Genomic DNA, 16075 nt, shown 5'->3' on the forward strand with positions numbered 1-16075 from the left:
CACCATGCTGCCAGCTTCTTTGGCCAGTTATTTTTCTATCAATCAGTAAAACCTGAAGATTTGTATCAAAGAGCTTGGTATCAACAAAAGCTTTTTGGTTTGTTTTTTTTTGAGACAGGATTTCTCTGTGTAGTCCTGGCTATCCATGAACTCACTCCGTAGACCAGGCTGGCTTTGAACTCAAGAGATCCAACTGCTTCTGCCTCCCTAGTCCTGGGATTAAAGGTGTGTGCCATCACCCCTCTTGGAGAAAAGTTTTTAGACTATGCAAAATACTCAAACTAACAGTGCCCGGGGATGTAACTGAGTGGCAAAGTACTTAGCCCAGCAGACTCAAGGTCCTAGGTCCTCATTCACACCGTCAGACACACTCACACATAATAAGAAAGCAGCAATAATAGTAAAAGGGAATTAAAAAATTTTTATGTGTATATGGTAGTAGTGGTGGTGGTGGAGTGAATTTCCCTGAACCCAAGACACAGCAGTCAGACTTCCAGCCAGCCAACCTTCCTTCTGCTCACCTGACCCTGGAATACCATCTCTTATTCCCATCATGATCCACTTTACCTTAAACCAAGTATGCCCCAGCTTGCGTATAGAGAATAGTTTGCAGTGTTCTGAACTGGCCCTTCCAATTGCCTTTTCACAAATTCTACTTGGGGAGATAGTGAAAAGTTTAGAAAATGAGCCCTCTTTTCCTGACCTGCCAGACAGCACCAGAGTCCTCTAGCAACACACGTGTGTCACTTTGTCCCGTAGCGATGGAAAGGACAATGGTGGGTTGTCAGCCACAGTGACCATCAGTGGTGACATGGGGCCAGAGCGTGGACGAGGAGCTTTACAGACAGACGCGTTCACAGGTAATCCTCAGGTCCTCCCTAAAGTGGGTAAAACTCATCTTCGAACCATCAATGACAAAGTGAGCACTAAGATTATATAGGTAAGACCCAGAGCTGGCTACAGGCGGGTGGCATTCACCTGTAAGTGTCCTCTGGGGATGTTTGGAGAATGAACCATTTTGTCATTCTGTTAGCCATGGGTTGCCTAGAGGAAAGGCGACCTTTCTCACTGGGCCAACAGCACAGCTAACTTGTTCTTTGAGAACTATGCAAGCCTGTGCCATTGGTCCCACAAGGTGTGGCAATACAGTCCTCGTCCAAGGGGCTGCTATGGAGTCACCACACCGGCAGGGCTTTCTGCAGGATAAAGCCGAAATTCCGACTGGCAGGACCAAATCATGGAAGGTTACAAAGGTAAACCAAGTTTGACACATCATATGACGGGGAACGCTCTAAAAAGTCCTCGCAGGTCTGCCCCCATTCCCCAAAAAGAGAGTAGATGGTTTCGACTGTGGCTGTGTGTCTACCATGAGACCTGAACAATGAAAAGGAAGAAAGAAAAACAAAACTAAGACAACAAAATCCTGGTGCACCTAAACCAGCTGTGCCTCCAGGTCAGCTGCTCAAGGTCTTTTGAATATTCCCAAATCACCTTCTCAGTCATTCAAATACCTTATAGCAACATGTTGTAACAAGAAAGAGAAGCAGGCCGTGGGAGTGCGCTACACGGAACAAGTAGCCATTGTACTGTAGCTGCTTTTCTCAGCTGAGCACGCGAAAGGAAAAGCTTTCACCCCACGGACGACGTTGGCAGACCCGGAGATGATGTCGACCATGAACTGCGGCTGGCTTGTCCCAGATAGCAGGTGCAGCAGGAGCGACGAGGCCCGCTCCCCCAGGCTACAAGGCTGCAGGCTGCTCTAAGAGGTGGCCAGTGGCGTGCATGGCTTTGCAGCTCCGGAGGACCCTCTTTGTTCCTCTGATACTCCCGCCTGAGTCCTAACAGGCTGTGTGAGAAGCCTGGAAATCAGAGTCCAATGACATCATGACCAGGTCCAACCTGTTCTTCCACCTACCTCCACAGGACCTCATTTCCCTAATTTGCAAGCTACCGCTGCCTGAAGACTCAGAGCTTTGCAACTGTGTGCACCTGTGGTCCAGTGTAAACCAACGAGCCTGGGCGCTGCTGAAATTATGTAATACAATCCTTGAATCAAGTGACGGACCCACATTTCAGACTGAGACCAAAGGAAGAACAGAAAACAAACAAACAAACAAAAACAACAAACTGAAGCTAATTTTTCTTTCCAAACTTCCTCTGGGCACAATTAATGTAAGACAATGATTCGTATTGGGTTTCCTTGATCCCATGGACTTCCTGTGGTGTAGCAAATCTTTTCAGTCTTCTATGTAAATATTGCAATATCTGTTTCTAAGTCCAGGCTGCCTTAAAAGAAGTCAGTATCTGTACACATGTCAAAGACATAAACTTCTGTTCCTTTGCCTACGCCAAGAGGTGAAATCTCAGCTACCTATGTTTATTAAGCGTAGCATTACCTTGCCTCATTTTTTTTTTTTTTTTTTTGCTTTATTTAAAGAGAGCTTAAAAAAAAAAAAAAGCCAAGGCAACATGTTTTCTGGTGGATTTTTCACCCCATAGGGGTTGGGAGCAGGGGGAAGTAGCAATGCCTGTAACAGGGCCACTTCTCTTCCATTTCCGAGAGGCAGATGCTAAGACTATCACCGTGTAATTCCAAAGTTAAAAGTATTCCCTTTCAAGCCCAAGGCCGACCAGAGCAGCATCTGGCACGTTTTAATGAGCGGCTGCATCCTTTCAGAGGGCTGAAACTAGGGCAACCATTCATCTGAGGGGTCGACAGTGCACAGCTACCACACAACGGTGTGCAACACACTGGTCTAAAGGCCCCCCAAACATCTTCAAAGTCTGAATACAGCTTACTAAAACCATGCCATTTAACGCCAGGACTCGAAGATTCTAAATGATACAGCTTTCTAAGAGTAACTACGAGGTTAAAAGCAACATCGAATTTGATAGAAAAAGTTAACATGTGGGTGCCATCTCCCTGACAGCAAATAATAATAATACAAGAGTAAAAAGCAATAAACAGTTCTAATGACCCGATGCGGAGGTTCATCTAGAGACACTGTGGGGCTACAACCTGTATCTACTGAGTGAGGGCCATGACCACTGCTGAGTCTCTTGCAAAGAACAGGCTAGACCACAACTACTCTCAACTGCCCAGCCCACCTGTCAGCAGGGCCAAGTGTGGCAATCTCTGCCTTAATCTGATAAAAAAGAAAATGGTGAAAAGAAGTATCTTCCATATGAGAAGTGGACAGGGAGGGAGGGAAAGGATGTGAAATTAAATCACGGAGATATTTCACTTCAAAGAGCCAGGCTGCACAGAACCGGAAAATCCAGGCAACTGCAACCAAAAAAGTGGGTTACAAAATTAAGGTGACTGTGAAACTCAAATGTGGAGCTTCAGGCTGGAAAGATATGGTGGAAAGGGGGCAGGTACTCACCAGCCAGGCGCTTCTGGAGAAAGGAGCCTGGATCTAGAGGCTGGAACAGGCAGGTGGGGGCAGAGCCCAAGGCCAGGCCTTCTCCTAGAGGAGCCAGTCAAGAGCCTGGCGTGGGGGTGGGGAGGCTGCTGAGAGGGCGGGAAGGAGTGGCAGTTAGTAGTTAGCCTAGCGGTGCCCCTTGCCTGGGGGTGGGGTGGAGACCAGGAAGAAGGGCAGAGCACGAGGCAGGAAGCTTTCAGAAGGGTGCCACGAAAGGCTTTGATCCCACAGCCTCAGCCTAGTTAAATATTCAGCAGTGAAAAAAGAAGCTTGCTCAAGGGGACGGCCCAGCCCAGGCTCCTCACCTCTTTTTTCTCTCCTGAAAAGAAGGTAGACATGTCCCATGTCCGTCTGCCTATCTCTGTCAAGGTGTATTTATGTATGTGTGTATAACTGTATATATCAAAGCGGGCCAGAGAAAGGGTTCAATTAAAATTAACATACGCCAGGCCTGGTGGCGCACACCTTTAATCCCAGGCAGAGGCAGGTGGATCTCTGTGAGTACCAGGGTAGCTCAGTCTACATAGTGAGTTCCATGGCTGCCAGAGCAATACAGAAAGACCATCTCCAATAAAATAAAATCCAATCTTCACTCTGAAAAAATTACCACATTTTAATTTGAAGTTTCCCAAATATCCTATTAAGAATGTCAGATCAACTGGGAGGGGGTGGCGCATGCTGTTAATCCCACCACTGTGGAGGCAGAGCCAGGCGGATCTCTGTGAGTTTGAGGTCAGCCTGGTCTACAGAGATCCAGGACAGGCACCAAAACTACACGGAGAAACCCTGTCTCACAAAACCTAATTAAAAAAAAAAAAGTCAGATCATTTCAATTGACTACTTCTGGCACATTTCTTGTTTGTGCTTTCTTAGTTTCTCTAAAGCATCCATCATAGTCTGTAAAGGCTCTTTATATTTTAAGGCTACCTATTTCTTGATTTGTAGTTGGCTTCAATGAACAGCAACTCTGCCACATGTATACATTTACAGATATAGCCATAACCATGTATAAACTAAGATTTAGAAAAAAAAACCCAACAACTTCCAAATATTAAGACGGTACCTGCACAGTAATACAGCAGTGATGTTTGCAACAAGAGAAATGATCCAATAACAGAAATCTGACTTTCAAGTACTGCCATTGGGGGCTGGAGACAGAACATTTTATAAAGCAATCCCTTTCATTCCTATGGTTCAGGGAAGGCCCTGGGTTCATGCAGTAGCACGCGCGTGCGCGCACGCACACACACACACACACACACACACACACACACACACACAGCCATTGACAGAATCCTACAGTTATGAGAGTGCTTCATGACGGGCGGGTGGTGGTGGCCCAGGCTGGCAGTGGTGGCGCACATCTTTAACCCCAGCACTCTGGAGGCAGAGTCAGGTGGATCTTTGTTAGGTCAGCCTGGTCTACCAAGCTAGTTCCAGAACAGCTTGGGCTGTTACACAGAGAAACCTTGTCTCAAAAAATCAAATTAGGCTGAAAAAAAAAAAATGTACCAAGTTAAGATGATGACGCCAGTTTAGAGAGAGTAAGCATGGCTGGGTAGGTGGTACCTACCTATCATTCCAACTACCTTGGAGCAAGGCCAAGGGGGACCGAAAAGTCTTTTGAAGTCTGTCTAGTCTACAAAGGAAGTTTAAGGTCAGTTTGGCTAAGAACCTTGTCTCAAACTAAAAATATGATAAAGGAACTGGAAATGTCGCTCAGATGGACAGGGCATTCCAGATCCTGTTTAGTCCCCAGGAACAGGGATGGTGGGGGTGGAGGGTAGTGGGGGGAGCAGTATATATGCATTCAAGCATAAACAGGATGGCATTTGGGTAGTGAAATTATGAGTGAATAAAGAAAAAAGTTCACCGATAACTTTCACATATTTAGAAATCAATAAACACTTTCTTCACACTGGTAAGGGCGGAGGCAAATGCTGTTGGTACGGTTCTCACCATCCTTTGTTCCGTGTTTCTCAGTTGAGGGAAGAAGCTAGCCTGAGAGCAAGGACCCCGCCCCCACTCACCCCAGGGTGAAATCAGGGAGCACAGCATGGCGGCGAAGAGCGCAGAGCAGGTGAAGGAATCTAAGGCAGACAGTCTACACGTCAAGGGGAGCTTGATGGGGCTTAGAGCCTGGACCCAGCCCTAGTGTGCCTCTCAAGATCCTACCCACAGGTCTTCATCTGCTCGGGAATCACCAAAGAGAAGGACAGAGGAAGAGGATGGAGACTCGGGGAGAATGAAAATGGAGACTCGGGAAGAACGCTCTTTGTACAGCTGAGCAGTCAGGAATGGAAGTCACACACTGTGGGGGTTGTCGATGAGCATGCTAATGTAGGGCTTCATATGCTAAGAGACTACCAAAAGGAAAAAAAAAAAATCTGTCAGTGACAGCCAAGTGTCCGGGCAGGCTCCTCAGGTGCCAGCAGGTCTCCCGTCGGATTGGACAATATTCCGGAAGTTCAGCAGGATGAGATAAAGACTACTGGAGGGCTGCGGCCAGGAGATGGAGCAGGTGCCCCGTCTACAGCTGTTCCTTCACAGTGAGCAGCAATAACCTTCCTTTGTACAACCTTTGACCCGCCATGAGGGCCAGCGGAACGACAAATACTGGCCCACTAGACAGAACAACATATGGGTAGTGAGAGATGCAGACACAGTGGTCCAGGTGCTTGACAGGATACCTCTCCACACAGAGGGAGTAAGCCCCTGAGAGAATCACAGACTCACAAGAGGCTTTGACTATTTCTAGATGCTTATTTCAACAAAAAGTAGATTTAGCCAAGTAGCTGGCAGACCATTATAATTCATTGCTTTCAAATGTTGCTCTATTTAATTTGAAAGACCACCTTCATATTGAAAACATTTAATCCCTCCCAGGACTCACTTAGCAACTGAATGGGATCAACCTAACCCATCCCACCCTCTCGGCACTGGCAAAGATTAGCAATTCACTCTCGAGAGTTCTTTCTTAGGGGACGTTTCCCTTTGGAGACCTGCAGCTAAATGTGCTTGTACTTCCTCCTCTCTCTCCAGGATGGTAGCAATGTTCGTGTGTGTGTGTGTGTGTGTGTGTGTGTGTGTGTGTGTGTATGTGTGTGTGTATGTGTGTGTGTGCGCGCGCGCGCCGTGTGTAAAAAGAGCTCACATTATCCAACAGATCAGTTAATTTACCTAACTTCTCACATCTCCACACTTGTAGAACCCGGTTTAAAAGGGAAGTTTAGGAAAAGTTAACTCTTGTGCAGACTTCTTTTAAAGTTTCCACACAGCACAAGGCACGAAAAAAACTAGAAGACGGTGGTAATAAGCTTCTGGGGAGAAACACTTCAAACAAAAGACCATTACTAAGTTTCCTCTTCAACTCATTCACAATGTGTTTTTCTTTAAATGCTTGGCGTCTTATCAAAAATGGATCACATAAGCAATGCCTCAGCTGATAAACAGATTAATATCCTTCACTTTTACAAAGGATTATTAATATTTCAAACCTGTGCAATCCAAACCAGCACCTCCCCCACTGTTTAGGGACCCAACAGTTTGGTGCTCAGAGAAAACCAAATCCACTCCTTTGGGGTTTCCTCACACAGTTTTACACTACAGCAACCATTACAAAGTAGACGAAACTTTTAGGCAGAACCCCAAAGCAGGAAAAACAAGACAGAACAAAACCCTACCTTGGGTTTTCTTCCCCTCCCTTCAGGGTTCGTCCACTGCGAACAGCTGCATCTCCAACCTCCAGAGGAAGGGCCCAAGAGCATCTAAGTTGACAGACAGTCCTTGCTATCTGAAGCTTGCCTTTTATGTGGTGTCTGGGGCTGTGCCTGCTTAATTCATTCCTGATTCTACTCAAAGAAGCCCAGCCTCCCAAGGCTGGCGTGATAGGAATTGCTGATGACACTTTTGACTGTAGGCACAAATGAGGGAGCCACCGTCCGCACACTGACAAATACGCAAATGCGTGTAAGAGTCCAGAGAGTCTAAATGTTCAAAGATTTTATATATATACATTTAAAGATGAAGATGCCCAAGGGCAAAAAACTCGAGTCTTTTTAGCTGTGATCTGGGAAAACCCACCCGGAGAACAACACTCTTCACTTGAGCGGAGTTTCATTTACAGCTATTTATCTAGGTCTTTACAGAGGGCAGCTGAATCGTTGCCATGACAACTGGGTAACCAGGGCTGAAGTGACCACTGAGGGGTTTACTGTATTGTTTTGTTTGGGGAGGAGAACAGTTGCTTTAAATGGTTCCTTTTACCAAAATTTCCTCAAAAGGCAAAGCTGCCTTTTCACAGATCTTTTGTATGAGATATTCTCTAAGCAAAAAGAAAGCTCTAGAAATGCGTCTTAGCTGGGGGAGATGGGCCAAGCCAGTCAGGAATATTGGAGGCAATCAGAAAAATGGAATTATTGAAGGTTAGTTACTGATGTGGGTGTTTACGTTCCAGTAAGGACACAGAGGAAATGGAACCACCTCTAAAGACCTCACTTCACCTATAGTTAGAAGAGTTGGCTGTCTACATAATTCTACAGAATCCCCACACTTTCATTCTGCACGTAATTTTTTTCTGTATAATACAAAAAATCATTCATGTTTATTTGTGTTCCATAGAAAGCTAACACCTCAGCCAGGTCAGCACAACTAATCTTATAAGATATTTCTTGAAAAAGATATTCATAACAATTTAAGCCAAACGTCAACATTCAAGAATTTTGATACATTAGTGACACTGTGAAAATCGGGGTCCCCTTTTATAGAGTTCTTTGTGTTTTTGAGACAGGGTTTCTCTGTGTAGTACTTGCTGTCCTGGAACTGGCTCTGTAGACCAGGCTGACCTTGAACTCACAGAGATCCGACGGCCTCTGCCTCCTGAGCGCTGTGACTAAAGGTGTGTGTAACCACCACCACCACCACCACCACCACCACCACCACCACCACCACCACCACCACCACCACCGCCGCCGCCGCCGCCGCCACGCCCCGTTTAGGGTTCTAAGTATTGATAATTAAAGAGTTTAAGAATGGACTCAAATGGAAGCTGGAAGACAATTTCACTAGTACTTAGGGGAAGACCCTGGAGCAGGCAGGGTGCAAATCCTGCTGCCAGGAGCAGGAGGAAGAGGAGGAGGAGGAAGAGGAGGCGGGGGGGAGAGCAGAGTTAAGCTGGCATGGGGCTTCGGAGAAAGAGTGCAGGCCAAAGCATCAGGAAAAGCACACTTAGGAAAGAGACAGAAGAAAAGAAACAGTTCTGACCTGAGTCACTCAGAAAAGCAGCAGACTTAAAGCTACCAGTCTGCAGCTCTGTGAGGGAGCGCAGTACTCTAGGGGGCAGAAAAAGTACATCACCTCATTAAAGGGCAAGTTATACCTCCCACCTCGTTAGCATGGCTTCAGGTAAACCTCCCTCCCTGAAGGGCGGTCCCTTGGTCAGAAGTCTTTTAAGCATGTCAGAAAAAAAGCTGTAAATAGTGAGTATATTCTCCATCACAAATGTAAGGCAGGCGTGGACTACTTCACACGGTACTATGCAGCTGTTTTACATCTGCACGCCCAAATGAAGCACATATAACCACCCATCCATGTGGATGTTGTCAAAACATATAGTCTGGAGGCGAGAAAGTCGTCATCGCCAGGCAACACAAGGCTTGGAGAGGAAGGCTTAGCAATGCCTAGACATACACCTTGGACGGCTTTCTATTTCCTCCTCCCATGGCTTGTGGGGCTTCTGTGCCCAGCAGTGATGCAATCTCCCTTTCAGACAGCGGGCCAGGGTGCATCTGAATGTGCTAGACCAGAACCCTGTGCATCCAGAGCGACAGGGCCAACCCTCAAAGAGTCCTGGGCACAGAGGATAAATGACCCAGTGGCCACAGGCAACAGGAGCTGAGGGACAGGTGACTTAGTGAGAAACGTGGCCAGCAGAAACTAGTCCCAGTCCCAAAGGAGGCAGCTCTCCCCCCCGCACGTGGACTCTGGAGGTCAAACTCAGGTTATCAGGCTTGGTGGCAAGGGCCTACACCTGCTCACCCCTCCCGCTGGCCCCTTGAGTGACATTTAAAGGAGATAACCAGAGCTGGCAAGATGGCTCGGTAGGTTAATTGTGTGTGCTGGGCAGGCACGCGGCCTTGAGTTCTGACCCCCACACCTGTCAAGCAGCTAGCTTGGTCACAGTGTGCCGGGGACCTCAGTGCTTAGAGCAGGGGGTCCAGAGATGGAACAGGAATATCTCTTGGGCTTTCTGGAGGCTGGCCAACCAGGTTTAGCAAACGGTATCTCAAAAAGAATAAGGTAGAGTGACACAGCATGCCTTCTTTTGCTCTCCACAAGGGAGTGAGTGCACACCACATAGACTAGTGAGCTCACTACATACACACATGCATATACTCACACAAATGCACAAAAAAAGATACTAGTCCAGGGAAGACAGGTTATGTTTCATAATTTTTTTTTTTTTTTGAGTCAGGGTTTCACTATATTGTAGCCTTTGGTTGGCCTCAAATTCACAGAAATCTATCTACCTCGGCTTGGATTATGCGGCCATTTCATACTTTATCAATGCACACATCATCTAGATGTGACTGATCGGATGTTATCTAACTGCTGTCTTCTCACATCAACAGTCCCACAGTGCAGCATCCTGCCTGGTGTGCGTGAATCTCAACACAGCCTTCTATGACCTTCACAAACTGTGCAGCAGCTAGCTAATCATCCAACTCCTCTTGTCCCTTCCGGTGCGGTTACAACACTATGCTGCAGGGCTGGAGCCTAGCATGCGTGAGGCCTTGGGTTTAATCCCCAGCACTAGGAAAGCAAGATAAAAATCTTGCTACAGATCACCCGAGAATTAAAGTCACTGTATCCAAAAGCCTGGGGACTGAGGGGCAGGGTAGAGGAATGATCTCCATTTCATGCACTTTGTAAAGGAATGGCAAAAAAGTAGAGGGCAAGCGTTCTGTCTGCGTGGAAGAGCAGACATCCTTGCTAATTTTTATTCTACCTGCAGTGACAGAAAAACTCTGCACTTCATACTTAAGGAATCTTAGATTTGATAAAGTAAGATACTAGATAATGTTTGGACTGAACAGTGATGTATAATTCCAGAAGGAGTAATTCAAATATTAAGCTCCAACGTTTAACCTGTCTGCTTTACTCTTTGCTGTGGGCAGATCTGCTGCCCATACGTCCTTGCCCAGCCATGGAAGATAGGGTTCCAGAATGTCCATATATACCATGCAGAGATCTCAATATTTCAGTAGGAAGCACCAACCCACAGATGGAGAAGGGTTTGTGAAAGAGCCCTGGTATGACTGGAAAGCTGGGGGTATCAAATATGAGAAGGGGTCACTTGATAGAGACAGTTGAGGTGAACCACAATGCTAATACGGCAAGGCTCATCCATATTACAGATGCCATTTCTGTCTTGACCACTTGATAGACAGTTGAGGCGAACCACAATGTTAATACGGCAAGGCTCATCCATATTACAGATGCCATTTCTGTCTTGACTTTTGTGAGGAAAACAAGTTTTTGAAACTAGTATTATATTATTAAAACTTGGACAGAAATGTTCTGGAATCCATAGTGCTTCCCTCCTTAAATCTAGGCCCTCATCATCCCAAACGCCTGACAAGAGAAATAAGGCATGGCAGTCAGGCCTGGCTGATGTTGTGGGCAGTGCCCCCAGCTTCACCTTGGCTTCCTGGAACTGCAGACTTGTTCTCACAGCAGGATGGCCTCCCAGATACTCATCAGTCTGTCCCCTTCTTTAATTCTCTTCAGAATATCCTCAGGCTTTTCTGAGGAATGTTAATGAGAGCCCTTTCTGATGAGATCTCACACGCTAAAATACTGGGCAGGGAGAGATCACAGGCCAGGGGATGCCCTCGGGGAGAGATTCAGAGGAGGCCCAGCAGGTTTGCCTTCAATCCAGAAGTCTCCCTGGTCGCAGGGCAGATTTTGGCCAGCAATTGCTACACCCCACTGTATCCCAGCAGAAGGAAGCTGAAACAAGGTGCATCATCATCTAAATGCAACCCAGGGGGTACTTCTGTGACTATGAATGTCTAAACTCAGGGGAGGGCTACACCCTCCCAGGCAGTCCCAAGCCCAGGGCAGACTGCAGACAATTTAGGAGTAGGTTTTCTTAGCTGCCCCCTCTGCCCCCCACAACATACACATACTGGGGTGGTGGTGCAGGGAAGGATGGGGGAGAGTGAGAACCAACAAAACATACACACACACACACACACACACACACACACACACAAACACACACCCCAGGGAGGGGTTGGGGGCAGCCAACAGCATCGCAACAACATGCAAGTCACAAAGCCAGAGAGGATCCCAGATTCTTCACACTTGAATGACTATCCTGGGGTCTAACCAATTGGTGGCATCAGGGAAGGCTGTTGGCCCCCAGACACACGCTGTGTGGCCTCCCACACCTGGTCACTGTGTGACTCCCGACAGCAGCTCCCTTTCAATTCTAATCCGGCTCTCCAGCTGACAGACTTCGCAGAATTGTGGTCGTCTTTGTTGGCCACAGAACCGGTATTAAAACTCGAGAATCTGTCCAAATCACCCATCATCTCCATCCCAAGGATACGTGAACACATCCTCAGATATTTGAATACACCTCCAGTCTCCCATAATGAACTGACCTCATTCCTCCCCTCAGATCCTGTAGAGAGGGGAGGCCAAGAATCCCTGTGAAAACTTCTGGATCTATCTTTGGACTACAAACTTTTGTGAGAAAGTCCAAGTTGGTGTTCTATGTGTCGTAGGATACGGGGCAGGAACAGAACAGTATCCTGATGGAAGTGAACGAATGCCACTCACTGCTCAGTCTCTCCAAATTCTAATTAGCATATTCTAATTACCATCCTTTTCACTCATAAACCACACCTACGTTTTAGGTCAGAGACAAGCTGGCTCTTGTGTCCGGGCCTTCATAGTCTAGAGCCTGTAAAATGGCACCACGATATTTTTCACAAGCCATCCCATGGCATGTGACTAATTAGTGTCTGCAGTAAGTCAGGAGCACACAAGGCCAAGAGCCAAGGTAAACACAGAGTCGAGTTGGATCACTTTGTAAAGTACAAAATTCAAAGTAATTGGGTACAATCAAATCTCAGCATGTACAAAAAAACAAGAAAAGAAGAAGTAATTTCTCCAGTTCTGGCTACAGATAGGCTTTAAGCTTTTATAGTATAGTCTGAAGGAAAAATGAACTTTGTGCCATCCAACAACAGAAATCATCAAGGATGGAATTTTTTCGGAATGACATTTCTGTCTTTAAAAAGTCAACATCAGGGCACATTCCCATCTCAGCAAATCTGAGATGCTAACACTGATAGAGTTGCCCGGGCATGTCTCATGGAAGGAAGCGGTTCGATTAAACTGTGGCGCACCAGAAATCTAATGGGCACCCATGTTCCCAGGACTCCAACTGAGAAAAAGATGACAGGCTCAAAGGACGAGATGTGACATTATTAGCCCTACTGCACAGAAGGGAAACACTGGCAGATTAGGTCACTCCTGCCAGAACACACAAGAGCACATCTGTGACTGTGGAGTCAACACAACGGTAAGGCAGAGCCCAACGTCAAACAATCAGGAGACTACTGTTAGCAGCAGCTGCAGAGCTGGGACAGTAAGACCCAAGTCCTAAGGGGACAAAGGCCAGGTCAGATTTCTCATCTTCATCTTTTCTATTCTTCCACATGACAGAGTTCTAGAAATTACTATGGGGGTGGTGGTGGTGTAAGTCTCTCTCTAAAGAAGGGTTCCTAAGAGGCTTGCTCTCCAAAGGACAATTACCTCATTAACATTTTGTATGGGCTCAGGGTGTATGTCAGTTGTCTAGCATGCAGGAGGCCCTGGGTTCAGTCCCTAGGACCGCATAAAACTGGGTATGATGCACACACCTATAATCCCAGACTTCAGGAGGAAGAGGCATTAGAAGTTCAAGGCCAGTCTCAGCTACACAGTGAGTTCAAGGACAGAATGGAGTACATGAGACTCTATCTCAAAAAAGAAAACAAATAAAACCCCCCAAAACACCCACACATTTGTGGCGAGTTTTCCATTTACCTCTGAATTCAATAATTGCCCACACCTATTTCTCTTGGTGAAGCAGCTTCTCTTTTTAAAACTGCTTCTAATTAAGTCACGATAGTTTCAAAATCTACCCTTAAGTCATCTTGTTATTAAAGTACTGAAGATAGGTCTGGAAAGATAGTTCAGGGGTTAAGAGTAATTGTCCTTCTTTCAGAGGACCCATGATCCATTCCAAGCATACACACGGTGGCTCACAACCCTCCCTCACTCCAGTTCCAGGGGATCAGATGTCCTCTTCTGACCTCCGAGGGCACCAGGCACTCACGTGGTGCACAGACATAAATGTAGGCAAAAGACCCATACACATAAAATAAAATAAGAAAATCAACATTTTCTTTTAAATTTAAAAGATAAAGTACTTAAAATACACTTAGTTTATAACCTTCTCAGAGTATTTAACAACAAAACTAAAAAAGAAAACTTAAAAAAAAAAAAAAAACTCAAAACAGGTACAACAGAAAAGCATACTAAATGTTTTTTCTTATCTGCATTTTGGAGCTGGGTCCAAACATTTTAAACCAAATAATAAAGAAAATATGTAGGCTAAATTTAACAACATCTCCTTTCAAAGTAGTATTTCCTAAATCCTGATGGCCTCACTCAAAAGCTGACCCACAGGCTCCGAGGACGAAGGATTTCTCACTTACCATCAGGTAACAAGAACATCATATCCATTTCTAACCATCTATGATGAAAGGACTTTGGAGAAACCAAATCTAAGGGTAGCCGCTTTGGGAGGCTGTCCTTGAGGAGAGCCCAGGCTGGTCCTTCAGAAGCCTTACCTTCTGAGTGTTGGGCTTGAGGCATCGAACAAAGAAGGGATTAGAGGAGCTTAGAGTTGCCATTAAGGAATGCAGGGAGTCCTGTCAGGAGGAAGAGGACAGAATAAATAAATATTTTGTCAGAATAAAATAAAAAATAACAAATCAGAGAAATGAGAGCTTTCCATTTTAAACTATCTCACCATAACACAAAACGAGGCAAAAGATCTCACTTAAATATTTAGTCTAGAGCGCGACACATGTAGCTCCAACTCAAGTCCTTGCTTCATTCCCCTGTGGGGCCTAGTGGATATCTACTTCCCCAGACCTCAGTCCCACATCTTTAACGTGGAAATGATGACATGTACTCCAGGGTGACGTGAGAGTGGGCACAACAATGGATGCAATGGATGTGGTTGTTCCAGGAACTGGCCCAGAGTAAGTATTTACCAGATGGGAGCTGGCATTACCACATCTTCTCTGTGTGAAGCCTGCACTTCCTGCGACAGTCCCAGGACTGGACACTGAGGCACGCTGAAGTGCACCTCCCTCCCCTCAGTCTCCAGCAGCACAACCCTGTGCATCCTGGTGCGCACCCTCCCAGGGCGGATTTCATCAGTGCCTGCTGACTGACAGCATGCCATTGCCCCTTCAGTCAAGATTTCCGCTTAAGGACAAATAGATAATTAAAGGAGGGGGTGGTGGTCTCCATAGGCTGTACTTCCAAATGACTGAAAATGCTTGCACATCCAAAATGCTTGCACATCCAAAATGCTGGTGTTCTTGATTTCCCTTGAATGTGGGTAACTGGCATCACTGTTATTTAGATATAGAATGGTCATTATCCCCAGGTATGATACTGTATGATATATATGGGAAAAAATACTAGATGTGGGAAGAATACACCCTATTTTCCCATGACATGTTAAATACCATAATGATGATTCAGGAAGACAAAATAAGCCTTCTAAAGGAGATATGCTATTTCTTTTCTTTTTCTCTTCTTCTTCTTCTTTTTTTTTTTTGGGGGGGGGGGGGGAGACAGGGTTTCTCTGTGTAGCCCTGGCTGTCCTGGAACTCACTCTGTAGAACAGGCTAGCCTTTAACTCACAGAGATCTGCCTGCCCAAGTGCTAGGGATTAAAATGTATGTATGCCACCACCACCTGGCAAGATGTGCTAGTTCAACAGTTTAGAATTAAATGGCTTTCCCTTATTTAATTAAAGATGTTCCCATGCATTGTGTGAAAATACATATATTAGTACATTTACGTGTATTTTATATATACACACACACACACATATATATATACCTTTTTAAATATTTCAATGTTCTATGTACACATTTCAAATTCTCTAGTACATTGATCTGTATATTCATCTCTTTTATAGATACATTAAATGTTCCAGGTTCTTCTTGTGATAAACTATCAGAACAATAAGCTATTAGATATGTTGTAAATAGTAATATCCAAATGTTTTTGAACATTTGCATGCCTACACAGTCCTTCTCACTATGTCTCAAAATAAAAAGATTTGAAGGAATGAAATATTTCTACTTTAATGACATTGGTAATTATAAGATTGTCATGCTACTAGAAAGAAAAAATACTACAAATCATTTTGCCAATTTAATTTATAAAATTTAAAGGAAAATCAAAATATTGATATTATATATCCCCCCCCCCCCCAAGACAGGGTTTCTCTGTGTAGCTCTGGCTGTCCTGGATCTTGCTCTACAGGCCAGGCTGGCCTCGAATTC

General features: G+C 45.5%; 1 protein-coding gene across 3 annotated transcripts in view; it reads right to left on the reverse strand.

The window, feature by feature from the left end:
• Myo10 (myosin X) overlaps positions 1 to 16075 on the reverse strand; it is a 174390-nt gene that overhangs the window by 55379 nt on the left and 102936 nt on the right. For all 3 annotated transcript variants that reach the window (XM_042261382.1, XM_006981747.4, XM_076551713.1), the window contains one exon: positions 14336 to 14416. In XM_042261382.1, the coding sequence (XP_042117316.1) occupies positions 14336 to 14416 (81 nt within the window). The remainder of the gene's footprint in view (positions 1 to 14335; positions 14417 to 16075) is intronic.

The sequence above is a fragment of the Peromyscus maniculatus genome, chromosome 15 (assembly GCF_049852395.1).
Source record: "Peromyscus maniculatus bairdii isolate BWxNUB_F1_BW_parent chromosome 15, HU_Pman_BW_mat_3.1, whole genome shotgun sequence".
Lineage (NCBI taxonomy): Eukaryota > Metazoa > Chordata > Mammalia > Rodentia > Cricetidae > Peromyscus > Peromyscus maniculatus.